Below are 27,872 nucleotides of genomic sequence, written 5' to 3'. Positions count from 1 at the left end.
TTGTTTAAATTTTATTATCATGGTTAGTAGTGATAAGCTGACAGAAACAGGCTAAGGAAGGGGAAAAGTTTGAGATAAATAACTTCTTATGAACTGAAACACATGTGCACACTTGTGAGTTACCGCCTCGCCCACATCCTGCCCTGCTGTACTTAAGAGTCCACAGAACACTGTAAGCAGCTGATCCCTGGATCTGGGCCCAGGACCCCGCTGTGGGAAGTCTCGGGGGTGATGTCGGGCTAGATAACCAGCTTCTCCACACTCAGCGTACTTGTGGTTTCATCCTCTTCGTTCGACCCAAAGTATCCTGGGAGATCCAGCATCCGCTGCTCTGCCTCGGTGAGGCCGAAGGACGTATTGTCGTAGAAGGCGAACTCCGGGTGGGCGGGGAAGCTCTGACACTTGTCTTTTCTGCCCTGAGAAGGGCTCAGGGGGCTGACCCTCTGGTAACCATCTTTGGGCGCCGGCGGGGAAGGCTGCTTCCTTGAGACACTCCTGTGACTGGGGGACGGCCCCCTCCGAGCCCGGGGAGGCTCCGGTCTCTCACCTGCCCCCACGAATCCGGCCTGGCGATCCCCCAGGTCCGGTTTTCTTGGGGGCGGCCCCAGGGAGTGGGGTTTGGGGAGAGGGCTTAAGGGACCACTGGCCCCCGCTGCCCCTGGGCCATGGTCCCGTTTCTCCAGGAACAGGGCAGCGCCTCGACTCGGAGGCCGGCCTCGTTCTCCGGCCTGGTCCCAGGTCCGGGCCCTGGGGCCATGGGCGGGGGTTGGCCTAGGGGTCAGCGTGGACAGGCTCCTCTCCCGGTACGGCCGGGCCTGCCTGGCCTCGTGGAAGCTCGCCGTCCTGCGGAAGTGGGACCCCCGGGAGTGGCTCCTCACCTGCGACTTGCGGAGGAGGGTCTGGCTGGGGCTGACGGCGCAGCTGGCCGCCGAGAGTGGATGGTCCAGCCGGGAGGGGGGCCTGTCTCCAGCGCCCACCGCGGGGGGGTGCTCTAGGAACGGGGATTTGATCCGGAACTTGCCAGCCGCAGCTTCCTCGGGGCTCTCGGACCCTCCAGGGGATGCTGTTGCTGCTGCTGCTGCGGCAGCGGCGGCATCGATGGCCGTGTCCGTCAGGGGGCTCTGGGACACGTGGTACACCTTGGTGGTCTCCGTCAGGCCTTTCTTCTTCATCTCCTTCAGCTGCTGCTGGGCCAGGCGGTAGCTGAATAGGGGCGGGATGATCTTCTGGGCGTTGGCCTGGAAGCTCTCGCTCCCCGAGGCCTCGTCATCGGGGGGCGCTGGCACGCTCCGCCGGTAGGTCAGCGGGATGCCTGGGTCCCCGGGGCTCCCCGCAGGCCCGTCACCCGCATCCGAGAAGCTGCCGCGCGGCTCGCTCAGCTCACAGATGTTCTCTTCGTCGGAGTTCTTCCGGCAGCCCGGCCCGTGCAGCGAGTTGTGGCGGGCGGGCGTGCTGCACTTGGGGGCGCGGCCCAGCTTCCGCCAGAGCGTGATGAGCACGGTGGCCACGATGATGAACAGGCACAGGGATATGCCAGTGACCGTCACGACGTTGTTGGACTTCACGGGAGCCTGGGGCTGGAGAGGAGATGGGCTGGATGGTTGGAAAGCTACCAAAAAAAAAAAAAAAAGAACAAATGCATCCTCTGGTATGGTTCTCTCTGCGTGGGTCTAAGGTCTCTGGGTGGCTTGCTCTAATTATCTAGCAGTTAAAGTGAAATAAACAAGGACTAGGACTTCTGGTCGTGCATATTTCTACAGACGACAACTTAAGTCAAAAGGAAAAAGAGAGACCGGTAGAAAGAAGTGCGGTGACCAGATGGGCCACATCAGGGTGACTCCTGGCCACACTCAGCGTCTGCTGACACTTGAACCCGAATTTCTACACAGAAGCCTCAGGAGGAGCGTTTCAAGGTAAAAAAAATCAAGGTTTTTCACTTAAGGTAAGGTAAATAAGGGCTTCCCCGATGGCTCAGTGGTAAAGAAACTGTGTGCAATGCAAGAGACTTAGGAGATGTGGGTTCAGTCCCTGAGTGGGGAAGATCCCCTGGAGGAGGAAACGGCAACCCACTCCAGTATTCTTGCCTGAAAAACTCCTTGGACAGAGGAGCCTGGTGGGCTATAGTCCAAAGGGTTGCAGAGAGTTGGACACAACTGAGCACTGGGCTGCTGCTGCGGCTGTTAAGTTGCTTCAGTTGTGTCCGACTCTGTGCGACCCCATAGATGGCAGCCCACCAGGCTCTCCCATCCCTGGGATTCTCCAGGCAAGAACACTGGAGTGGGTTGCCATTTCCTTCTCCAATGCATGAAAGTAAAAAGTGAAAGTGAAGTCGCTCAGTCCTGTCTGACTCTTTGCGACCCCATGGACTGCAGCCTACCAGGCTCCTCCGTCCATGGGATTTTCCAGGCAAGAGTACTGGAGTGGGGTGCCATTGCCTTCTCCACAACTGTGCACTAGAGCAAGGTGAACATGGGATATCGACAGTTAAATGTACCTTTGAGATGAATGTTGGAAAATTTTCAGTAACACTTGAAGTGCAAAGTAATTTAGGCAGGTTGCAGTTACATGTGCACATCTCAAGAGAAATTAGTAGGTGAAAATAGGTCTTTTGGCAATATATTACAACTCAATTTTTCTCTCCCGTGTCCGGGAACTGCCTTTCCTAGCTACTGGAGCCTCTCTTTTCCCACTTCTGCTTTCTCAGCTCTCTTATCTCCTCCCTCCCTTCCATGTGGTGCTGATTTTCCTCCTTCTTCCCTGGCCTCTCAATCTGGTGTGTCCCACAGTCATCAGAATGTTTCACCAAGACTCAGACGCCACTTGGGACCTCAGCCTGTACTGCCACTAAAGTACCCAGGAACCTGAGACCACCCAGTTCCACCCGGCAGGACCTCTCTTTCAACTCTTAGGCCACTGTCCATCATTTAAGCCCTTCCAGTCACTCTTTTTTTTTTTAACTAATTAATGTGGTGTGCTGTGATTCATGGGGTCGCAAAGAGTCGGACACGACTGAGCGACTGAACTGAAATGGACTGAGTTAATGTATGTATCAGGAGCAATCAGGGTCTTGCAAGTCGTGAGCACGCAGAGCCATTAATCATGAATCATGTGAGCTCCAATCACCACATTCTATTCTGCCCTCCAAAAGGGGGAACAGGTAAGGATTAGCCTACCAGATGATTTTTTAAATTTATTTTTAATTGGAGGGTAATTGCTTCACCACAACGCTGTGCTGGTTTTGTCCGGTGTCTCTCTTCCCCAGTCGTACCCCCAGCTCCGTGAGTCATCTCCTGGACCCATCCCCAATGCTCCCCTCCCCTTTCCACTGCACCCTATGAGACACCTATAGCCAAAGACCTCACCATCCAGAAACTTTCCACAAAACACTGCTTGTCTCCTTGCCTGACCTGAGGATGGGCCCTCCCGCAGGGCACAGCCTCCTCCACCCACTCTTGGGTGGGAGCTTTATTAGCAGAGCCAGCGGCAGGGCGTGTCCCTCAGCCTCCTCATCCCTGGCTGCCATCTCAACCAACTCTTTCACCTCCGTGTAGAAGTTCTACTCTTCTGATGCCCATGTCCATCCACCCAGACACCCCACTACCTCTCCTCAACTCTTGTCATCTCCCCACTTCCGGGCAGTCATCAGTCAGCGGTACCCGGGTCCAGTCTCCCTCACCATCCCAGAGCTGGGACCCATCCATGCAGTTGGCAGCAACAGAATCCTAAGTTTCATCGGGATGCTCCCCTCTCCACGCTTGCCACATCCAGAGTTGGTAAATCCTCTCCTCTGCATCCCACTGCCTTGGGTCACTGACAAACTCTTTTAACAGGCCTCCCTGCAGCCATTCCTGCCCCTTCTGATTTCTACTCCACACTGCAGCAGAAAGAGCCCTCTACAGCACAGGTCCAATCTTTCAAGGGCCCTCAGGACCTGGCTTGTCCAGCCTCATTGTGTGTGTGTGTGTGTGTGTGTGTGTATTTTGCAATGCTATGCGGCTTGCAACATCTTAGTTCCCTGACCATGGATTGAACCCAGGCCCTTGGCAGTGAAAGCACTGAGTCCTAACCACTGGACTGCCAGGGAATCCCCCTGTCCAGCCTCATTTTTATCCCTCCTTCCTGACACTGTCCGCCAGCCACATCAAACTGTTGTCAGTTCTCTGGGTTTCTTAAGGTGCCCATCATTTGCCGAGCTTTCATCTATTGCTCCCTTTGCTAAAACTCCCCTTCTCACCTAGTTCACCAGGTGACACTTATTCAGCTTTCAAACTTCAGCTCCCATATCACTTCTTCCATGAACAGAGGTGTTCCCAGCCTGGATTGTCGCCAAGTATCCATAGCAAGCTGTGGATATCTTCTATTGTACTGGACGCTACACCTGCTTAGCACACCTGTGTCTGCTGTTACTATATCATACGCCCCTTCCAGACAGAGAGACATGGCTTACCTATATATTTCCAACTCCAGTCAATAACTGGCACAGAGCTGGTACTCAATCAATGTTATATTCAGTAATTGATTCATTATCTGAAAGGTAGTAACAAAATGTTCAACATCCCATCTGATGGAATGTGGGTACATGGCAACTGGATCCACCCACTGCTGCGGTGAACAAGAAGGGCCAAATTAATGTAGAACCTCACTTAGACCTTGGCATAAAAACATCCTTTCAAAACCAAACAGAACTCTAGACTTTCAAACAAGTGAAAATAGTTGCATGATGAAAGACTTGTTTCCTGGATGATCATGTCTTCGTCTGCAGACATGATCAGCTGCCCCATCAGTGGCAAACGTACATGACAGACCTCTTAGCTGTCACCTTGGACTCTGGTTGGAATCCTTTAAAACCACAGCTGGAGAAAAGCCCCAGAGATGCTGACCTCACCCATCTCTGCCTCATCTCGTCTTTCCCTGAAGTGAAGGAGAGCTTCCTGATGCTAAGCAGCCTGCAAACAGGTCTTTACACTTCCAAGGAGTGGAAAACAGCCTAAACCGCAAACAGAAACACTTGGGAGAAATGATCATTTTTATCCACATGAACATTTATCTGAGGACCACTGACAGTAGAAGCAGGGGTGTCTGTAACACTTACCCTTTTTGCTAATTTATAATGCACAAATTTCTAGTTCCCACCCAGGATTAAAGAGATTAAGATGCCAAAACATGAAATAATACCACAGCCGCAAAAACGGACTGCTAATTCCAGGATGCTTTTAGAAAGCTAGACTGACCTGTAATATATAGACGCAAAGTATTCAAGTTAGGGAGCTTAGGGTGAGGCCAGATCTAGTCCCTTGCTTTCTAGCTCTATGGCCTTGGGCAGGTGGCTTATCCTCTCTCTGCTACAAAGTTCGTACCTGTATATGGAGATAATGATGGACCGACTTTATACATGCAAGGCACTTTAAAAAAATGCCTGGCAGCATCAAGCTCTCAAAATCTGAGCCCAACATAAGAATCCTTGTCTTGTAGAATTATGAGTTTTGAGTGAGACATGTAGTAAATGGTTGATATTGCTGTTGTTGCTAAAGGTGCAGTAGAAGTCAGGGGCAGTTGATTTTTACTTCATTTGAGTATCATGGAACTCTAGATGGAATAGCTTAACACAGCATGCCCTCCCAGAATGAAAAGCAAGAAGTTACACACAAGGAAGGATCTATGGAGAGTAAGGGGACTTATAAAGAAAAGGGTAGATGGAGAAGAAGCCTTAGAAGACAGTATGAGATGCAACTGGAGAAACAGATTTGGGGTGGGGCCCAGAGCTGATGAAAGAGGAGGGGAAAGCTGGGGCCTGGGAGGACAGCCTGCGTCTGAAGCTGTAATAGGAAAATCACAGAAGAGAGAATGGCCTTAGGATGCTGGAATAAAGGGAACAAGGCCTACAGCATGGGCTGCAAAGAGGAGACAGCAGGATTTTGGAAGGTCACAGGTGGGGACACCGGTCAAGGTACTGCCAGATGCTGGTGGTTTGCTCAACAAGCTGCTCTGAGATCAAACACAGAAAACATCTAACTCCTCCAGGTCCCAAAGGGACAGGAACCGGGGATGGTTTTCAATCCGGAGTTGGAGAATGGAAGAAGTCAGGAACTGGAGAGGGGCCTCACCTAAGTGTCAGGACCAGAGCAAAGGCTGGTCAACTTAATGGAGAGCTGGCTGTGTCTCAGATGGGGGATAGTGTGTGCAAAGAGCAAAGATTCCCTTTTACTGTAACCTATGGGAAATGAATGGGATTCAGCTCCAAAAGCTGCGGCAAACCCAGCTGAATGACCTGAGCACCCCACCACAGACCATCCACATCAAGTCCTCACTGAGCACCTGCTGGTGTGGGCCTTCGAGATGCTCAGGAGAATGAACGACAGGCCAGTCTCCAGGTGATGGTAACGTGAAATGCCCCACCTTCTCTTCCCAGGCAGGGGAGTAAAGAATAAATATAGGGCCCTTCAGGGGATAAGGCAGGGCATCTTGCCCCATTTTGGACAATTGATCTATATGGTTCCCTGGGACTTCTTGGAGATGAGGAGGAGAAAAACAATTTTTTAATGTTTCCCCACAGTTTTGATGGAGAGAAGTTAAAGGAGGGAGAAACAGCAAGAAATCTTGGGAAGAAATGATCATCCCTCCCAATTTTGCATTTTTAAAAATGATTTTGTATGTCTGAACCTTTCATTTAGACCGATGTCCTTGTCATGTTACCATTTTTGACAGTGTTAAGTCCCCGGTCATCTTGCTGGCAAGCCAGCCCCAGCTGTAGATACACTGAGGGGCACAGAGTCCGTACAGCCAGCAGCAGCGACAATGCAGTTAAGTCCACTCCTGAACGCAGACTGGCGACTGCCAGGCAGCCTGAGTGCAGCAGCCCCTCCGGGAGAGGCTCGGGCGGGAGGATGGATACCTACCAGCACAGTCCTCCAGGGAACACGGGGAGGTCTCCGAGGACATTCCGGGGCAGCCAGGTCGGGAGGGGGAGGAAGTCAGGCACATGCGGCGACGCTCTCTGATACCGTCCCCGCAGGAGGCGCTACATTGGCTCCAAGGCTGCCACAGCCCCCAAGTTTCTGCAAGGACACCGGCCAGGCTTTTAATGCTAACTCACCTGGAGAATCAGAATGTCAGCTCACCCAAAGGAAGCGGCAAAACTCAAATCTCAGGCCACGAAAAGTCAGTAACGCAGAACATTCCCAAAGATGGGCAAAGCTGGAATATTGCTGCTACCCTTACAACAAAGGAAAGTGACAATGTGAGTAGCTCAGTTGTGTCTGACTCTGTGCGACCCCATGTGCCCACCAGGCTCCTCTGTCCCTGGGATTCTCCAGGCAAGAACACTGGAGTGGGTGGCCATTCCCTTCTCCAGGGGATCTTCCCGACCCAGAGATCAAACCCAAGTTCTCCTGCATTGCAGGCGGATTCTTTACCATCTGAGCCACCAGGGAAGCCTGTATAATTTATCAAATAGCAACCATTCTAGAACCCATCAGATAGCAAAGGTCACAGGACAACCAAATGGCCTGAATTATAAGGAAAGACAGACTCCTCCAAGGAAAGTCAGGATGCAAACATTATTTTCTGGGGCAGACGCCAGGCCTCACACATCTGGTGAAAAGAAGTCATCTAAAAATGTAATGAAGGGGCTTCCCAGGTGGCTCAGTGGTGAAGAATCCACATGCCAATGCAGGGTACATGGGTGTGATCCCTGGTCTGGGAAGATCCCACACTAGGCCCGTGAGCCACGACTACTGAGCCCACGTGCTGTAACCACTGAAGCCCGCACGCCCGAGAACCCGTGCTCCACAACAAGACAAACCACTGCAGTGAGAAGCCCAAGCAGAGCTTACCGCCACTGGAGAAGGTCCACACGCAGCAACGAAGACCCAGCAGGGCCGTAAATTAATTAATTAAATTAAAAAAAAAATGTAACAAACTATCAGAGGCCTGGTGAAGGCTAATACAGAACCCCTAGGAGCCACACTACCCACGGGAGATTTATACCCACTGGCAGGCTCTTTGCCACCGAGCTCACCAGGCGTTCATAAAGAGGTCTGAGGGCAGGTTCAAGACCGGAGAGAGCCTCCCTGAGGTGGAGACCAAGGAGGGGAGGAGCAGCTTGTGGGAAAGACACAGACCTCATCCAGATCCTCCTCTCCGTCTGTCATCAAGAGCGCCAACCACTAGGGACAGGCCGGGAAACCCTGTCACTCTAAGAGCACCAGCTGAGCCCTAGTGCTGCCCAGGAATGGAAGAAGAAGAGAAAGCTTCACCCTTAGAGAGGAGACCCAGGGCCGAGACTAATACAGAGCATCTACCACTGGTGAGGGGCGGCATCATCACAAAGACCCCACGTGGTGATAACGTTAAACACAAACAATCTAAAGACCAACTAAAAGACAGAGACTGTGAGGTCGGATAAAAAAGCATAACCCAGGGACTTCCTGGTGGTCCGGTGGTTAAGATTCCACGCTTTCACTGCAGGGGGCACGAGTTCAATCCCTGATCAGAGAACTAAGACACCTGCATGCTGCCCAGCGTGGCCAAAAAAAAAAAAAAGACACAACTATATGCTGTTTAAAAGAAACACACTTTAAGTATAAATACAGAAACAGGTTCAAAGTAAGAGGATAGAAGTTATACTTCATAAACATTAATGAAAAGAAAACTCAGTGGCTACATTAATATCAGACAAAGTAGACTGCAGAACAAGGAGTATTAGAAAGAAAGTGAAGTTGCTCAGTCGTGTCCGACTCTTTGCAACCCCATGGACTGTAGCCTACCAGGCTTCTCCGTCCATGGGATTTTCCAGGCAAGAGTACCGAAGTGGGATGCCATTTCCTTCTCCAGGGGCTCTTACCAACCCAGGGATCAAACCTGGGTGTTCCGCATTGGAGGCAGACGCTTTTTACCCTCTGAGCCACCAGGGAAGCCTAGACTGCAGAACAAGGAGTATTACCAGGGACAAAGAGAGATGTTTACATAATGATAAAAGGGTCAATTCAGCAAGGAGACCTAACAACTCTAAATAGGGATACGCCTAACACCAGAGGGCTTGCAAAAAGTCAAGATATGAGTGATTGAGCATGCATGCACTAACTTCAGAGCTTCAAAATACATACAGAATACATCCAACACAGTCATTATTGATTGGCAAATGCAACCTTCTTCCCCAAGCATATATGTAATCACTGCCAGATAGAATAATTGAATAACCCCCTATAAATAATTATCTTACGTCCCTTCTCTATCAACACCCATCCAATCCCAAGATCTATCAGATCATGCCCACACTAGGCACCAAAACATCCTGTGCATAAAAGTCTCTCTTCATCATTACAGACAAAAACTCATCATGCAGTCAAGGGTCTACAAAGCACTACAAAAACATAAGGAGAACATGCAGGGCAGATACATTCTCAGGTGAGCCAAGTGGTGCAATCCTTGGAGTGAGTCATGGAATATGACTTCTTTACAGCAATTAAAAGTCTTGGATTTTCACAAGAGTGGGAGCATTACAAACCAGTATCCTGGACCAATGTCAAGTGAGGTGTGGTAATTATGTTCCATCCAGAGTTCCAACTGAACACAATATTGGTTCTGTGTCTCCCAGATTCACACTGCAGCTCCTCAAATGGCTGAACAACAAGCCAGCTTTGTCCTCGAGCTTCAGAGCTGTTCAGACACTAAGCTTCCAGTGCTTGTAAAGCTTTGGGAAGCTCCTGGTAAGTCTCTCTGAGCTAAAGTACTGTGATTTATTTCTGAAAAATCTCCTGGGAATTCCACTATTGTGACCTCTAAATGGCAAATTAAGTCAATGTATAGTTTATCCTTCTCTTGTGCTTGTATTTAAGACCACAAAAGGTAGACTACAAAAGCCAAGAATCCTTTTGTTATTCTTTCTTAACTCTTCTACTTTATATGCGCTGTTTTCATTTTTAATCTCTAAGTCCCATCCGACTCTTTTGGGACGCTACGGACTTATAGCCTGCCAGGCTCCTCTGTCCACGGGATTTCCAGGCAAGGACACTGGAGTAGGTTGCCATTCCCTTCTCCAGGGTATCGTCCCAAACCAGGAATCGAACCCAAATCTCTTGTATTGGCAGGCAGATTCTTTACCATTAAGCCACCAGGGAAGCCCACCCTTTATATTACATAGATATTATTTAAATATATAGTCATATGTCAAACCAAAAACAAAAATTCCATTAGTAGGAACCAGAAAAAAAAATCAAAGTTCTGGTAAAAGCATGAATCTTAATGTCAAAAATCTCATTATGAAATGTGCTTTTTTCCTTTGAAAGTACAATCATGACTGGTAGGATCATTAGCCATTAGAAAAAAATAAACATTTAAACTAAGTTTTAGTTCTTAAACTTCTAAACCAAATTAATCGAGCAGAAAATAAGAGAAATCACTCAAAGCAATAAACAAATTTAATCAGGCAAAATTTTTAATGCCTTAAATAACTCTATCTGTTCCCTAAAGATTTCTGTTAATAACACTGAAGAAAATACTTAGCAAAATGGGGACTGACTGGATAGCTACAATAAACGTGGTAGAAATGAAGAGTAAGATGACCAATTTTCTAAATAGTCTTTCTTCATGAATGACAGGCTGTTTGTTTTGTCCTGTTTAGATGTCCATACATCATACTACATAGCAAACCTGTTTGGCCAGGATAAATGCTTTACAGGCCACTCTATAGGATATTAAACCTGAATGAGCAAAATGTGTTCAGAATAGGAAAAGGGAGATTTGTTTCCACTTCAAGCATATTTGAAGAGTAGGAAATGTTTACATTTGCAAGACATTTTGTCGAGTCTAATGTAACGAAACAAAACATGCTTATAAGAAAATTCAAGAGACTTTAGTGAGTAGCTAAGAGCAGCCGTGGGAGCAAAGACTCTTGGATCAGCAGTTCAGATTTTCTGAGCCTGACACAGGCTCATTCACATGAGACCACGCATGCTCATACCTGGGCCAGTGGGTTCCAAAGTGGGTAAGATGTCTTCAAGAGGGGTGGGCAGCACAAGATGAACCAATGAGGTGAGGAGGAAAATACTGGAACTTTTTTTTCAAAGAGTTTCCTATTACTTAATATCTAGATTGATAGATGACTGTATGGTAGGCAGCATGTAATATCGGTAATATAGCAAATGCTGGACTTCCCTGGTGGTCCAGTGGTTAAGAATCTACCTGCCAATACAGGGGACATGGGTTCGATCCTTGGTCCAGGAAGATTCCACATGCCACAGGGCAGCTAAGCCTGTGTCACACAGTTACTGAGGCTGCACCCTAGAGCCTGTGCTCCGCAACGAGAGAAGCCGCTGCAGTGAGAAGCCCGTGCACTGCAAATAGAGAGCAGCCCCTACTCGCCACAGCTAGAGAAAGCCTGCGCGTAGCAATGAAGACCCAGCACAGCCAAAAAAAAAGTGCTCAAGCCAGTCTAATCACCAGCAGTTTTTAAGCCACCAACCTAACCTTTCTATGCCTCCCTTTCTTTACCTATACGGTTGACAATAAAATAAACCTAACCATACAGTTATTGTAAGGATTAAATGGGCTAATATTCATAAAGCACCCAAAACAGCTCTCGGTGCAAAGTAATCACTGTATAAATGTGACTGTGCCAAATGGTCACATAGGGTATGTCAGCTATTCTTAAAAAATCCCAAAGGAAGAGCAGGAGTTCCGCCAAGTGGAAGGGTTTACTGGTTCCTTCATTGTCAGAGAACTGCAGAGTATTAAAGCATCTAAGGGCCTGCTTACATTAAATCATATTTTCCAGTTTTAGGTAAACTAACTGGATGAGTAGTTTAAAAAGACTCTGGCAAAGAATTCAAGATGAAACAGTAATTAAGCACCTGCAAATAAACAACAGTAACAAGAGGACAGTACTCCTGTTCTTGACAAAAGCTCTTGTCCAGTCACACTGGGAATGAAAAACAAGACCAACTAACCAGTCAGAGAAAGAAGAACAGCCAACAGACTTAAATTATCGAGAAAACTATGTGCTGAATATTTACAATTTTTACTTGTCAAAAACACTATGTGACTCTGAATTTATACCCTCTATCAGTAATTCTCAACTTAGCCCTAAATATATGTATTACATATATATTTGCCTTGAGAAACAGGATCCATTATCCCTTATCTGACACCATTGGGGCAGATGAGCACAGAATTCAGAATTTCTCAATTTAGATTTTTGCATATTACTGCAGCACCTGTGCCCGATATTACTAACACTCCCCTTGCAGCATCTCATAACCACATATAACATTTCTGCAGAGAAACTCATAAACATTCACACTAAGTAGTATAAATGAAGATCGCAAATGATCATTTTTGACATTATCCTGTTCCTGTAAATTAGTATGTACATGTTTAAGGTCCTAAGACATATTTTGAAAAACAGACAAACATATCAAACCCATTTTCCCTTTTCAAAAGGAACTAATGGGAAATTCATTGTGCGTCAGTGAGTCGCAGCTCACGGTGGGCTCAACGCGGGGCGGGGGAGGGTTCCTGAACGATGCCATTTGGCAACAAGGACAGTCTTTACTGGTCAGAGCCAGCAATTTAAAAGGAAAGTGAAAGGAACTTGATTTATTCATAAACTTTTATACTAGAAACACAAAGGCACCGAGTTTCCATCACTAGCATAAATTTCATCGACCAGCCAAGCAGAGCCCTGCTGGGTGGCCACACACAGAGAAAGAATCTGGGGTTTCCAGGATCGGTTAGCCCCTCAAGGTTCTCCTTCCAGCCCTACTGCCTGATTGTATCTAGTGGCTGCAGCCCCAGAGGGAACCCTGAGCACCCTCAGCCTGGACACAGAGCTCTACTCCCTGTTCTGCCCACCCCCCACCCCAGGGTCTTCCCTCTGCTGCTGGGAGGGACTCAGTCTTTAGACACCTGTGGAGGAGTCAGCGGGAAGCCCCACAGCTGGGAGAAAGAACCAACACGGAGACCTCCTGCTCCCAAGGTCTTTCATCAAGTGGCCTGAACTCCTTTGCCTGGCCATGCTTTGTTTCCATTGTGTGTGTGTTCAGTCGCTCAGTCGTGTCCGACTCTTTGCAACCCCATGGACTGTAGCCCAGCCTCCTCTGTCTGCGGGACTTCCCAAGCAAGAATACTGGAGTGGGTTGCCATTTCCTTCTCCCCTGACCCAGGGATTGAACCCGAGTCTCTTACGTTTCCTGCAATGGCAGGCAGGTTCTTTACCACTAGGGCCACCTGGGAAGCCCTTGCTTCCATTAAATTCAGTCAATTAAAATTTTTTTTCCCCTCTTAGCAACTTCTTTTGAAATGGCAACCACATCTTGAATGATTAAATTAACATAATTGTTTTTCCACTGACACCTAGCTGAGACCTGTCACATCAGAGTACAACTTTCCCTTTACTAAACATGTACTGAGCACCTGTTAATGTGCCAGGTATATGAAGTGGGCCGAACAAAGATCATAAATAGCTTCATGGCAGCACAAGTCGGCTTTTGTCGCCAAAGGAGCTTCTGTAATCTGGAGTTCAGGGAGGTGTGGAAATGTGGGAGAAAGACACTGAACAAGCAATGACCGAGGGATAAATGCCATGAAGGAGGGTCTAAGGATGCTGGGCCAGTTTATACCAGGGAGTTTACCGAGCGTGGTATCGAGGAAGAGTACCCAGGAGGAGACTTGGGGGATGGGTTAATGTAACCAAGTGAAGGTGGGTAGAGGGGTACCCAGTCTCCAGCCCATGGATGGGGACTGTAGGGGGTGGGGGGCAGCTGGCCACGGAGGGAGCATGGATGCTCATCCTCATAGGTGAGGTGTCAAGTGAGGTGACTGACAAGTTTCAAGCAAGAGAATAGCCCTCAGTCGACCTGAATTTTCAATAATCCCTCTCTGGCTGCCTTGAGAGAATGAAGGGGACGAGGGAAAAACAATTAGGGATCTATTAAAAGAGCCCAGGTGGGGGGCTTCCCAGATGGCACTAGTGGTAAAGAGCCCGCCTCCCAATGCAGGAGATGAGATGTGGGTTCAATCCCTGGGTGGGGAAGATCCCCTGGAGGAGGGCATGGCAACCCACTCCAGCATTCTTGCCTGGAGAATCCCACGGACAGAGGAGCCTGGCAGGCTACAGCCCATGGGGTCGCAAAGAGTCGGACAGGATGGAAGCACCCGAGCACACACACACTGGGAACTAAGATCCCACAATCCGCACAGCACAGCCAAAAACAGAGTCCAGCGGGGAGATGATGGAGGCTTAAAGCAAGGGGTGTTGGTGGAAATGAAGAGACATGGAGAGATTCAGGGATTTTTTGAAGAGACAAAATCCATAGGACCTAGTGATTAGTTCATAGGAGGTGAAGAAGAGGAAGGCTCCTGAGTTTGGGGTTCAAACAATGAAATGGTGGAGTCTCGTACTGAGGAGCAGTGTTGGGGGGTAAGCTGATGAGTCCAATTCCTCGCTGCTTTTGAGGGGCCTGGAAGACATCTGGGGACAACAGCTGTTCAGCTCTTGGATGCAGGTGAGAGACGCTAGCCTGGAGCCATCAGCAACAGGACAGCAATCACCTAGCAACTGTGAGAAGAATGAAAAAACGCAGAGGTTCCGATAAAGATGCAGAAGGCCAAATAGAAGACTCAGAAGTCCGAGGCTTAAGGGATGCAATGGGTGTAGAACAGGCTGGCAAAGGAAGGAAAGCCAGGGAGGTAGGAGGCAAACAAGGCGAGTGTGATGTCATAGAATCAAGGTCAACGAAGACATCGACGAGAAGCATCCCAGGTTTGGGGACCTAGAAGTCATTCACTGGCTGCTTTAATGAGAGCATTTGCAGGGCAGGCGTGAGAGTCAGGAGTGGGCTGCAAAGTGAACGGAGGTGAGGAAGTAAACCCCAAAGTATAGGTGCCTTTTTCAAGACCCAGGGCTACACAAGGAAGACGAGAGGAGGATGGTGTGTTCTGGGGAGAATGCAGAGGCGAGGGGCAAGTTTGTTTTGTTCTCAGATGAGACGACTAAGGACATCTCAAAGTGGATGCAGATGAGCCAGTAAAGAAGGGACAGTTAGAGACCGAGGAGAGGAGGGTAATCACGATTAACAGAAGGTTCCGGAGAGAGCAGAGGGGCTGGGATCCCCAGGGCAGGGGAGGGCTGACCTCGCACTGGAGGAATGACGCTGCTTCTCTGGGGACAGCAAAGGAGAGGACAGGACGGCTGCCTACAGGCTTATGGGGATCTCAGTAGGAGAGTGAGAAGGCACGCCCCTGATGGCTTCCAGCTGATCTGTGTGGCTGCGTGAGCTCTGGGCGTGAGGCAGGGGTGGGGGTGAGGACAGGGGAGGGCCAACAGAGCAGAGCAGAACAGAACAGCAGGGGTGCGAGCAGCAGGGGGCGGTACGCTGGGTCCAGCAGGAGTGGAGGCACGTGTACCCCCAGTGGGCCCACTCTGCCTGGGTGCAGAGGGCAGCGGCAGGGGCATCGGGACAAAGAGGCAGGGGTATTTGGGATATTGGTAGGGGAGTCGTCAAAGGAACAGGCCACAGAACGTAAGCTAGAGAGAGGTAACCACAAGCAGGGACGCGCCGGTGGTAGGGACGGAGTCACAAGCATCTCTCAGGAGAAGTAAGCAAATCTGGAACAAAAAACACGTGGGGCACCGAAGATCCTCAGAGGCCTGGGCCATCAGGGAGCACAGGGCCTAGTGGGAAAGTAGATGAGGGAATGTGTATGTGATCAGGAACATCTCTGCTAGATTAACCTCTTGCCAAGACCAGGCCTGCACCCAGGAAAAGGGAAAGAAATGCAAAGAGGAGCCTGGGGCCTGGGTGGAACCATAAATAACCCTACTTCTTTGTGCAAAGAATTAAGAATCTGAAGACGTTTCTAGAAATCTGGCTGTGAACTCTCACTAAAGAAGCATCATTCTTATAACAAGGGACTCATGACAGCAAAGAGACAACCTTGAAGACACTTTCTAGAAGAAACACAACACTACTCACTACAATTTGGGATTTAGCTGTGAATCCTGACTTGCCATATGATGTAATCATATAATATTTAAATACATACAAAAGGATGAAACTAGAACATTCTCTAAAACCATTCTCTAAAACAAAAACAAACTCAAAATGGATTAAAGACTTAAAAGTAAGACAGGCTACTATAAAACGCTTAGAGGAAAACACAGGCAGAACACTCTTTGATATAAATTTCAGTAATCTTTTTGGATCCACCTCCTAGTGTAGTGAAAATATAAACAAAAATAAACAAATGGGACCTAATTAAGCTTAAAAGCTTTTTCACAGCAAAGGAAACCATAAACAAAATGAAAAACAACCCACAGAATGGGAGAAAATATTTGCAAATGAAGCAACTGACTCCAAAATATACAAATCACTCATGTAGCTCAATATCAAACAAACAATGCAATCAAAAAGTGGGCAGAAAATCAAAATAGATATTTCTCCGAGGAAGACATAGAGATAACCAATAAACACATGAAAAGATGCTCAATATCACTAATTATTAGAGAAATGCAAACCTAAACTTCAATGAGGTTATCACTTCACACCTGTCAGAATGGTTATCATCAAAAAATCTACAAATAATAAATGCTGGAGAGGGTGCAGGGAAATCCTCCTACACTGTTGGTGGAAACATAAATTAGTACAACCACTAGGGAGAACTGTATGGAGATTCCTTAAAAAACTAAAACTAGAACTACCATGTGACCCAGCAATCACACTCCAGGGCATATATCCGGAACAAACTATAATTCAAAAGATATATGCACCCCAAAGTTCATGCAGCACTATTCACAATAGCCAAGAGATGAAAGCAACCTAAATGTCCATCAACAGAGAGATGAATAAAAAGATGTGCTCATATCAAACCAGCCAATCCTAAAGGAAATAAACCCTGAATACTCATTGGAAGGACTGATGCTGAAGCTGAAGCTCGGATACTTTGGCCACCTGATGCAAAGAGCCAACTCACTAGAAAAGACCCTGATTCTGGGAATGACTGAAGGTAAAAGGAGAAGGCAGCAGAGGTTGAGATTATTGGATAGCATCACCAATTCAACGGACATGAACTTGGGCAATCTCTGGGAGATAGTGAGAGACAGAGAGCCCTGGTGTGCTGCAGTCCATGGGGTCACAAAGAGTTGGACATGACTTAGTGACTGAACAACAGCAACAGTATATATATAATGGAATACTACTCAGCCACAAAAAAAGAATGAAATAATGCCATTTGCAGCAACATGGATGGACCTAGAGATTATCATCCTAAACAAAGTAAATCCAGAGAAAGACAAGTATCATATGATCTCACTTATATGTGGGATCTAAAAAAAATGATACAAATAAACTTATTTACAAAGCAGAAAACAGACCTACCAACTTTTAAAACAAACTTATGGTTACTAAAGTGGAAAGGTGGCAGGAGGATAAATTAGAAGGTTGGGATTAACATGTACACACTATATATAAAAAAGATGATCAATAAGAACCTACTTCATAGCACAGGGAACTCAGTATTCTTTAATAACCTGTATGGGAAAAGAATCGGAAAAAGAATAGAGATAAACATATACATATAGCTGATTTATTCTGCTGTACACCTGAACCTAACACAATATTGTAAATCAGCTATCCAATATAAAATAAAAGGACAAACATACCTGAAAAATAAAATACAGTGTAGTAATAGCTGAAGTTTATCAGTGCTTCCTACATGCCAGGCACCATGCTAAGAAATGTACACACTGATTTTCCTTAATTCTCACAACTCTCTGAGGCAGATACTCTTATTATCCCCACTTTATTGATGGGGAAGCTGAGACCTACAGCAGTTAGCAGTGAGCTGGATATGCTTACCAATATTTTTCATTTTTCAGATAAGGATGTTATCATTTGGAACATTACATCATAAAAATGATGGCAGTTGATAGAACATTCAGGTATGACCTAAATCAAATCCCTTATGACTGTACAGTGGAAGTGAGAAATAGATTTAAGGGACTAGATCTGATAGACAGAGTGCCTGATGAACTATGGATGGAGGTTTGTGACATTGTATAGGAGACAGGGAGCAAGACCATCCCCATGGAAAAGAAATGCAAAAAAGCAAAATGGCTGTCCGAGGAGGCCTTACAAATAGCTGTGAAAAGAAGAGAAGCGAAAAGCAAAGGAGAAAAGGAAAGATATACCCATTTGAATGCTGAGTTCCAAAGAACAGCAAGGAGAGATAAGAAAGCCTTCCTCAGCGATCAATGCAAAGAAATAGAGGAAAACAATAGAATGGGAAAGACTAGAGATCTCTTCAAGAAAATTAGAGATACCAAGGGAACATTTCATGAAAAGATGGGCTCGATAAAGGACAGAAATGGTATGGACCTAACAGAAGCATAAGATATTAAGAAGAGGTGGCAAGAATACACAGAAGAACTGTACAAAAAAGATCTTCAAGACGCAGATAATCACGAAGGTGTGATCACTCGCACTCACCTAGAGCCGGACATCCTGGAATGTGAAGTCAAGTGGGCCTTAGGAAGCATGACTATGAACAAAGCTAGTGGAGGTGATGGAATTCCAGTTAAGTTATTTCAAATCTTAAAAGATAATGCTGTGAAACTACTGCACTCAATATGTCAGCAAATTTGGAAAACTCAGCAGTGGTCACAGGACTGGAAAAGGTCAGTTTTCATTCCAATCCCAAAGAAAGGCAATGCCAAAGAATGCTCAAACTACCGCACAATTGCACTCATCTCACACGCTAGTAAAGTAATGCTCAAAATTCTCCAAGCCAGTCTTCAGCAATATGTGAACCGTGAACTTCCAGATGTTCAAGCTGGTTTTAGAAAAGGCAAAGGAACCAGAGATCAAATTGCCAACATCCGTTGGATCATCAAAAAAGCAAGAGTTCCAGAAAAACATCTATTTCTGTTTTATTGACTATGCCAAAGCTTTTGACTGTGTGGATCACAATAAACTGTGGAAAATTCTGAAAGAGATGGGAATACCAGACCACCTGACCTGCCTCTTGAGAAATCTGTATGCAGGTTAGGAAGAAACAGTTAGAACTGGACATGGAACAACAGACTGGTTCCAAATAGGAAAAGGAGTACGTCAAGGCTGTATATTGTCACCCTGCTTATTTAACTTCTATGCAGAGTACATCATGAGAAACGCTGGGCTGGAGGAAGCATAAGCTGAAATCAAGATTGCCGGGAGAAATATCAATAACCTCAGATATGCAGATGACACCACCCTTATGGCAGAAAGTGAAGAAGAACTAAAGAGTCTCTTGATGAGAGTGAAAGAGGAGAGTGAAAGAGCTAGCTTAAAGCTCAGCATTCAGAAAACTAAAATCATGGCATCTGGTCCCATCACTTCATGGCAAACAGATGGGGAAACAGTGGAAACAGTGGCTGACTTTATTTTTCTGGGCTCCAAAATCAATGCAGATGGTGATTGCAGCCATGAAATTAGAAGACACTTACTCCTTGGAAGGAAAGTTATGACCAACCTAGACAGCATATTAAAAAGCGGAGACATTACTTTGCCAACAAAGGTCCGTCTAGTCAAGGCTATGGTTTTTCTAGTAGTCATGTATGGATGTGAGAGTTGGACTGTAAAGAAAGCCGAGTGCAGAAGAATCGATGCTTTTGAACTGTGGTGTTGGAGAAGACTCTTGCAAGTCCCTTGGACTGCAAGGAGATCCAACCAGTCCATCCTAAAGGAGATCAGTCCTGGGTGTTCATTGGAAGGACTGATGTTGAAGCTGAAACTCCAATACTTTGGCCACCTGATGCGAAGAGCTGACTCATTTGAAAAGACCCTGATGCTAGGGAAGATTGAGGGCAGGAGGAGAAGGGGATGACGGAGGATGAGATGGCTGGATGGCATCACTGACACAATGGACATGGGTTTGAGTGGACTCCGGGAATTGGTGATGGACAGGGAGGCATGGAGTGCTATGGTTCATGGGGTCGCAGAGCTGGACACGACTGAGAGACTGTACTGAAGTTCATAGAAAATCAAGTTCATCTAAATTCAAAAGAATAATTTTGATTGTATGAAGATACCAATTTCATTAAAAGAAAAAAATGGTTTTAAAATCGCAATACCAACCTATACTTCTCCGAATTAGCATGCACTCCTTCTCCTTTGCAGAAAACTGGCTTTGGCTTGAAACGCCAAAGTCAAAGCAGTATTTATTCCTCCCCATGTCAAACAAAGTGCAGTTGAATACTGTTCTCCTCTCTCCCAAGGCCAGGCTGTTTTCAGCCAGCCGATTGGTCCTCTCCCCGGGGAGTCTGGGGGCTTCCTTGAAGACGGCGATCACCCCTTGGACGAAGATGCAAGGCGGAGGCAGCACTGTGACCTCCACCCCGGCCTCGCAGGTGAGCTCCGGCTCCATCACCAGTTTGTACCCAAATTTCTGGGCCAGGTCAATGGGGCCTGTGGACATAATGATGGAGTCTCGGCCCAGCAGCTTCAGCACCACGGTGACCGTGACGTAGGCTTCCGGCCCCACAGGGGGGCAGTCGAACTCAACCCACTGGCCTTGAGCGAGCTCCACCCTCTTGCTGGCCCTAATCTCCAGCGGCAGGGCCTGACCCGCCCTTGCCTCCGGGAGGCTGTTGGTGAAGGTGACTTCCAACAAAATGTCGGGCTTGTCCCCGGGGAACGGGCACAGTGGCTGACTGGTGAAAAGGCCCACCTGGAAGGTGCCTTCAGCCGCCATGGACGTCCTGCTCAGGTCAACGTGGAAGACGGGCCATTCCACCTTGAGAAAGGCGCTCCTCTCCCTTGGGGGGACCGGGAGGCTGCTGTTTGTCGCTTCCCGGGTCATCACGAACCAGTAGTCGCCTGCCTCCTTGAAGTAGAAGCACTCAAACTCGAGGGTCCCCTGGGACTGGTTGGTCAGGAGGTATTTGGTGGTAAGAGTCTGGTTGGAGCTGGCCTCCACCAGCAGGACAGAGACATTCCTCAGCGTCCCGTTGGCACCATGGATATCCACCATCACTGTGCTGTTGCTTAGTGCTACATGGCCCGGCTCCCCCAGCACGAGATACTCAGCCTCTCCAAGAACTGAAAGGAAATGGTCATAGTGAGTTTTAAAAAGGGACATCTGAGCGGCAGTACTGATGACATCGATGAAAACAGCATTTTAGACACAGGAGAAGTTTGAACTGAGCCAAGGATGACATAAAATGATGTTGAGTGCTAACCCTGGGAGCTGGGCCCTGAGCCTCTTCCATTCTAAAACGGCTCAGGTCCTTCATCTCCATCTTTCGTGATTCTCGTTCAAAATAATGAATGGATACTCTGAATTCTCAACAGTCAACAATAGAATCTATCCGCGAAGAAAACCTAATAAGGCACGAGTAACGATTGACAATTCTCATGATAAAAATCCAACACTTCACTTTGCTCACTTTAGTCATATTGTAGTATTTAGGTATTTGCAGGAAATAGCTTTACACTGAGGGCTTCCCCAGTGGTAAAGAATCCATCTGCAATGCTGGAGACACAGGAGGCGCAGGTTTGATTCCTGGGTCAGGAAGATCCCCTGGAGGAGGGCATGGCTACCCACTCCAGCACTCTTGCCTGGAGAATCACATGGACCGAGGAGTCTGGCGGGCTACAGTTCATAGGGTTGCCAAGAGTCGGACATGACTGAAGTGACTTAGCACGTGCGTGCACACACACGCACACATCCACAGGTTTACGGTGAAGTGAAAGAAAGCCTGATTTAAATGATAGAATATGAAGTACTCTAGATTACTTAACATGGACGATTCTAAATATACAGTTGATGCTTGAACAACACGGGTTTGAACTGCAAGGGTCCACTTATGTCCAGATTTGTTCCAACAGTAAATAGTAACTAGATGATCTGCAGTTGGCTGAATCTGCAAATGCAAACAGCAGATATGGAGGGCCAACTATAAGTTATATCAGGATTTTCAACTGTGCAGAGGATCAGACTCCTTAAACCCCACGTTGTCCAATGATCAGCTGTACCTGTAAGTTACTGCTTTCTGACATTCAAGACAAGTGTGTGAGTATTTTTACCAATAAAGAAACTGCCTTTCGTTTGTATAAGGCAGAAATTTTTAGATGAATAAGAAATGTTGACATTCTATCCTACATGGATTAATTCAGGGGACAGAGTGAACATTCATGGCATAACTAACCATGTCCTTGGTGATTTTAATGACATTATAGTAACAGGCCTAGACAAGATAGATGACTACTAGCCCAAACGTATCACTTAGTTAGGATAATCATATCTTTTTTTAAAAAAGAGACCCACTGGAGCAGCTGAAGTAAAAAGCAGAAAGAACACAGACACACAGGAATCCTTGTTTCTATTTTGAACCCTATCCAAATACATACCAAAAGAGACAGAATTTGGCAATACAACAATCAACTGGCCTGTGGCTAGGGTAAGAAGCATTCTAGATTTAAGAAAGTGCAGTGCCCTTTGGTTTGAAAAATAACATGTGTAAGTAGGAATTTGTAAGTCTTCTTATATATACATGATAATAAAATATATTAATATAATAACAATAATTATATATGTCAGATATGCCCAAAGGACCTCACTGTGTTGTCTGGGCTGGTAGTCCTTAAATACATTCAATCTATAGCAGAGACTGACATAGTATTGTAAATCAACTATACTTCAATACAAAATAAATTCACTTGGCTATACAGCAGAAAACAATCAACACTATAAATAAACAATACGCCAGTAAAAATTTTTTCAAAAAGAAAAAGTAGACTATTCAAGGATATTAAAAAATGAAATTATTTTTATTAGAATCAGCACATGAAATACTGTCACATGTGGGTCTGTTTTGATCGCCTCAGCACTTCACTCATTTCTTATTTAAGATAAGGGGAAATAAAATGTATAAAACTCGGATAGATCTGGACACTTGAAAGACCATAATAGGTTTTTTTTTCATCAACATACAAATTGAGGAATACTCCCTGTTGGATGGTGGTGACTCAGGGTTAAGGAAGGCGGTCGCTTTTGATGTAGCTTCTGTGCGCATTCAGAGCTGACCTCCAGTGCTCACTGCAGCCCAAGGAGGAGTAAGGACTGGGAACAAAGCTTGTATTCATTTGCGTCCGATGGGGCAGAATGGTTCTGTGATGCATTTTAAGACTGAGAAGCACACCACACTTAGTTAATTAATGAAAACCTATTGTCAAGGATACGGTTACCACAGAGGCAGATCAGATTCTAATTTGCTGGGCAGCTAGTCAATGAAAGAGACACATGTGTCCCTTTGGAAATGGACAGGAAAGAGACAACTGATGAATCTCAACAGCAGCAGATAGAAGGTGTGTACTGAAGAGGGAACTTGGCTGCTTTACACTTGAACTCTAGTTTCTACAGGCAAGAATATATTCTCATTTAGAAAACTACAATTTGGTCATACCATCAAATTGACTACTGCAGTTCAGTTTTCTCCATTCATTCATTTCCTCTCTCCCATTCCTTTAAAGGAACTGGTGTCTCAATATAAACATGGATTTCAAAAGAAATCTAACTGGTAATAGTCTGTTTTGATCAATTTCAAATGGAGAAGGGGATAAAACCCCACATATATGAAAATACCTCCATTTTTAGTAGCAGCCTTTGCACTCAACTTTTATGCTTTATTTTCTGCTCAATCAACTTTTTTATGTGCTGGTAAAATATTCTGTTCTCAACAATAACAAACATCCTTGCAGACTATTTAAAGAGAAATTTTTGATGTCTTTATCTTTATGAAACAAAGTACCCTTTTATAGCTTTTTGTATAAGGCTGTTAGATGCAGAGCAATGTTTTCCCCAGTGGCTCAGTGGTAAAGAATCTACCTGCAATGCAGGAGATGCAGATTCGATCCCTGGGTTGGGAAGATCCCCTGGAGAAAGAAATAGCAACCCACTCCAGAATTCTTACCTGGAGAATCCCATGGACAGAGGAGTCTGGCAGGCTACAGTCCAGGGGGTTGCAAAGAGTCAGATACAACTGAAGCAACTGAGCATACACGAGTATGCACACAAAAGACTTTAAAAGAAATGAATCCCAGGGACTTCCCTGGCGGTCAAGCAGTTAAGACTCAGTGTTTCCACTGCAGGGGGTGTGGGTTCAATCCCTGGCTGGGGAACTAAGATCCCACATGCTTTGAGACACAGTGAAAACAAAACAATAAACAAAAACAAAACTAAAAAACAGTACACACACAAATGTATAATACTGAAACACTAGGAAATCAATCAAAGTGAGGGCAACATGTTTGTCTCCAACTTGTGAAATGAAAGTGAGTTAAAAAAAAAAACTTTAAAATATATTTTAAATGAAATTTGAATTAATAATGCAGAACCTTAAGAGAACCTAGGGTTGCAAGAATCATGGTTTAAAAGGCACTGAACTGGAGTCCCTGCCCTGCCTCCTTCATAGAGAGGCATCAACATTCATGCATTTAAAAACCTCCCATTTCTGTTTCTTCACTGAGACCCACAGCATAAGTGCACTCAACACTTACCATAGTCACAGAGCACCACCAGCAATAGATTTGAAAAGTCTTTCAACGTTTGTTTCATTCTGATTAGCAAAATCCCAGGTCTTTGGTCTCCTCATGTCCTTTCTCACATCCAAATAGTGGAGTCTTCTTTCAAAAACACCTGCAAGGAGAACCTCAAAGAAATATTGGCTCTGTTCAATGTGATTCATAAAATAGTAACCCTGAGATGACAAGACCATTCTAAGAAGTCAGACTTCCTAGTTAATACTGAAAAGAAAACAGGAAGGACATTACTGTTGCCCCCAGGGAAATGATCGGTAATTATACACGTTCCTTTCCTTTCATTACAGCTCACCTGCTAAGAACATTTAGGTCTGCCCACAGCAAGACTTTCTCTGCAAAACTCCATGTCTTTTATCTTTATAGCAGGCCCTTAAGTGGACAGTTGGTTGCTCTCTGCTTAATTTTATTGAAGCTCATACCCAACCTTGATAATATATCTTCGCACATTTATACGCATGGCATAGCAGGCTAACCAACTGATTAACATTTTGCCAAATTTTTGAATCTGTTGTGTAGACCCGCCCTGCTTCCACAAATGGACTTATATTAACATTGTCTTACAAAATTGGTGTGTTATCTGGATTGCTCCACTTCTTAATGCCTAGGAGCTATATCAAAATTATTAAGCCTTAAAAAAAAAGGTACTCAGATTATTGCAATTAAATGTGAACTTCATGTGGCCCTGACTTCACTTGGTTAGGGCATTCTAAAGACAAAACAGCTATCATCTTTGGCAGCCTTCCAATACTTGTTGCTGCTGGCTGGCATGCATCAGGAGATGTACGATTTCAGGCAGCAATCTTCCCAGACCACCTAGGAGGGCAGGGAAGACCTTGATGGCCTGTGGTTCAGAATGATTTGTGAGAAGTGGCACTTTACTTTGATATAAACAAACTAGTACACAACAGAATGAGATGCAGGGCATTTAAGAGCCAGTTTTTTTCATACTTGAGTCTAGGAAACTATTGGATACTAAACATTACCAAATAGATATTTTTCTTAATGTCTACATTCCCCCTATTATGCACAGTTAATCTACTTTTAGTAAGTTTTTAAAAAGCATATTATATTCAAAATATATGTATGTCACATCCCTTCAGATAAGGCAGGAATTAAGGGAATTAAGAAGACTGATTGAAATAATCAGAAATTCGGTGGAAAGGAAACAGGTCTGTCTCTATTAGCTTTCTCTCTGTAGGAGCTGGTTGAGCAAAAGGAAATGCTGAACTTCCTCAAGGAGAAGCAGAGATATAAAGTGTAATTATGCAGACAATTAGGGCTCTCGCCCTCTCCAAAAACAACCAAAAAAGAAAATTCAGTTTTGTTGGAATTAGGCATAGATTTGACCCAATCCTTTCCTTTTACATGAATTGGGAAACCTGGCCAAAGACAGCAGATGAGCATCACCGCATCTCTGGGGCAAGTGTGGACACATAGGGCAATTAAAATGCTTCCTTTAAGTCACTGATACTCAGTAACCAAGGTAAGAAGAAACAAGCAATCTCTGGCCCCCGAAAGTGGAACCGACTCCTCCCAATTGCTTGTTTCCGCATGACAAACAGGCTTCCTTGGTGGCTCAGATGGTAAAGAATCTACTGGCAATGCAAGAGACCTGGGTTTGATTCCTGGGTTGGCAAGATCCCCTGGAGAAAGGAATGGCTACCCACTACAGTCTTCTTGCCTGGGAAATCCGATGGACAGAGGAGCCTGGCGGGCTAGTCCACTGGGTCCCAAAGAATCGGCCGGCAACTGAGCAACTTTCACTTCACTTCACCATGCCATGACAGACATTTTCAAAGAAGTTCTTAACCACAACTGATTTTCTGATTATAACACATTTTCTTTCTTATGAAAAAGATCAGTAAAACAGGATAGTGATAATCTATATTTAGAGCTATGTGGAAATGGAATTATAAAATAATCCAGGCTATCTGAAACCAGGCTGTTTTATTTTATAAGACATAATATGGTTTGCATACTATGGATTTTTTAAAAATACTCTCAAACTTTTGAAAATAAATCCTGATTTTTTCATTAATATGAAGATGTTAACAGAGCACCCTAGAATATCATGGAATGATGGGTTAAAAAAAGCACTACTTTTTTTTTTTAAAGAAAACAGCGAGCTTCTTTAATTTGTTTTAAACCTTGCTTATTTTCTTTCAACAGGTGTTCCCAATACCATGACTAGCTACTTACAGTGTTTGGCTTGATAATCGTTCTTTGAGAAAATAAGAACTTGGGCATCCTTTATACACATTTAAAGAAAAAAACTTATATACAGCACTCACATAGAGAAATGTTTAGAGACATTCTAAACATAGCAGCTACAGGGTAGGGGCATATTCTCAGTGGCTAATGACATGACGCAGAACTCAGATCCCAGTACTTTGCTGAAATCTGCTAAGATAAACTCTTATCTGCCCCCTAGGGCGTCTTCAGAACTCAGAAAAAGAAATTGAATTACGCTGAGGTTCATGAGACCAATGACTTAGGAAAGAATAAAAGGAAAAATGATCCTATCCCTTCTGACAAACGTGCACACGGTCGTGTGTACGTCTAATGATATTTATTAAGAGGAAATCCCTAAATTCCAAGCAGGGTGCATTTATGTATTCAGCCGAGTCGGCGGTGCCTGGTCCCCGCGTCCACCCAGCTTTTCCCAGGCCCGCAAGTCAAGGTCACGCTTGGAAATCTAAGGCGGCCGGTGTCCTCAGCCCAAAGTCCTCCTAAAACGGCACGTATCTCATACTGCTTGTATCCCAGAAAGGATTTCTTTCTGGAAAGACGCAAGCCACTTCTGAAACGCAGAATATCCCAGACGCTGATTTTCAAGGGTCCCAAACTGTCCGGACTCAACGCCCATCTATCTGCGGTCAGCCTGGGTCCCTCGGCCACGCCTGCGCCAGGTGCAGGTTGAAGTCGGGACTCGGAGAGGCGGAGACGACACTTTTTAACGCGCGTCCCCGGGGCTGAGCCCCGGGGAGCCAGCGCCGCGGACTGGGTGCGTGGAGGGGGCAGTACCGTCCACCTGCGCGTTCCGGCGGCGGGGAGTGGGGCAGCAGGGTCCCGGGAGCCTCCGGGAACCCCGCGGGGAGGGCGCAAACCAGGTCGCTTCCGGAAGGTCCCTCTTACCTCTGGGACGGGCGGGCGGGACGGCGAGGCGGGCGGAGGGCGAGCGACTTCACAGGCGGCGAAGCAGCTGGCGGAGCATCCCGCGTCCCGGGACTGCGCCCGGGGCAGCCGCGCCGCTCCCGCAGCCCCGCCCGGGACCGCCCTCGACGGCGCGGGGAGGGCGGC

General features: G+C 46.1%; 1 protein-coding gene and 1 non-coding gene across 3 annotated transcripts; both read right to left on the bottom strand.

The window, feature by feature from the left end:
* THSD1 (thrombospondin type 1 domain containing 1) lies at nucleotides 1–27,840 on the bottom strand. 2 transcript variants are annotated; one of them, XM_055542241.1, is made up of 5 exons: nucleotides 27,708–27,840; nucleotides 24,531–24,669; nucleotides 20,109–21,071; nucleotides 6,897–7,055; nucleotides 1–1,609 (listed from the first exon to the last, which is right to left on the bottom strand). In XM_055542241.1, the coding sequence occupies exons 2-5, from the start codon at nucleotides 24,586–24,588 to the stop codon at nucleotides 240–242; spliced, it is 2,550 nt and encodes an 849-aa protein (XP_055398216.1). In that variant the 5' UTR covers nucleotides 24,589–24,669; nucleotides 27,708–27,840; the 3' UTR covers nucleotides 1–239. The 2 variants fall into 2 exon arrangements, with proteins under 2 accessions (XP_055398216.1, XP_055398217.1); XM_055542242.1 differs by lacking the exon at nucleotides 6,897–7,055.
* LOC129624859 (U8 small nucleolar RNA) lies at nucleotides 3,049–3,180 on the bottom strand. Its single transcript, XR_008701189.1, has one exon. It is a non-coding gene; the product is annotated as a U8 small nucleolar RNA (small nucleolar RNA).
* Nucleotides 27,841–27,872: the final 32 nt, after the last annotated feature.

This window comes from Bubalus kerabau, chromosome 12 (genome assembly GCF_029407905.1).
Source record: "Bubalus kerabau isolate K-KA32 ecotype Philippines breed swamp buffalo chromosome 12, PCC_UOA_SB_1v2, whole genome shotgun sequence".
NCBI classification, from domain to species: domain Eukaryota; kingdom Metazoa; phylum Chordata; class Mammalia; order Artiodactyla; family Bovidae; genus Bubalus; species Bubalus kerabau.
This window is presented reverse-complemented; position numbering and strand designations above follow the sequence as displayed.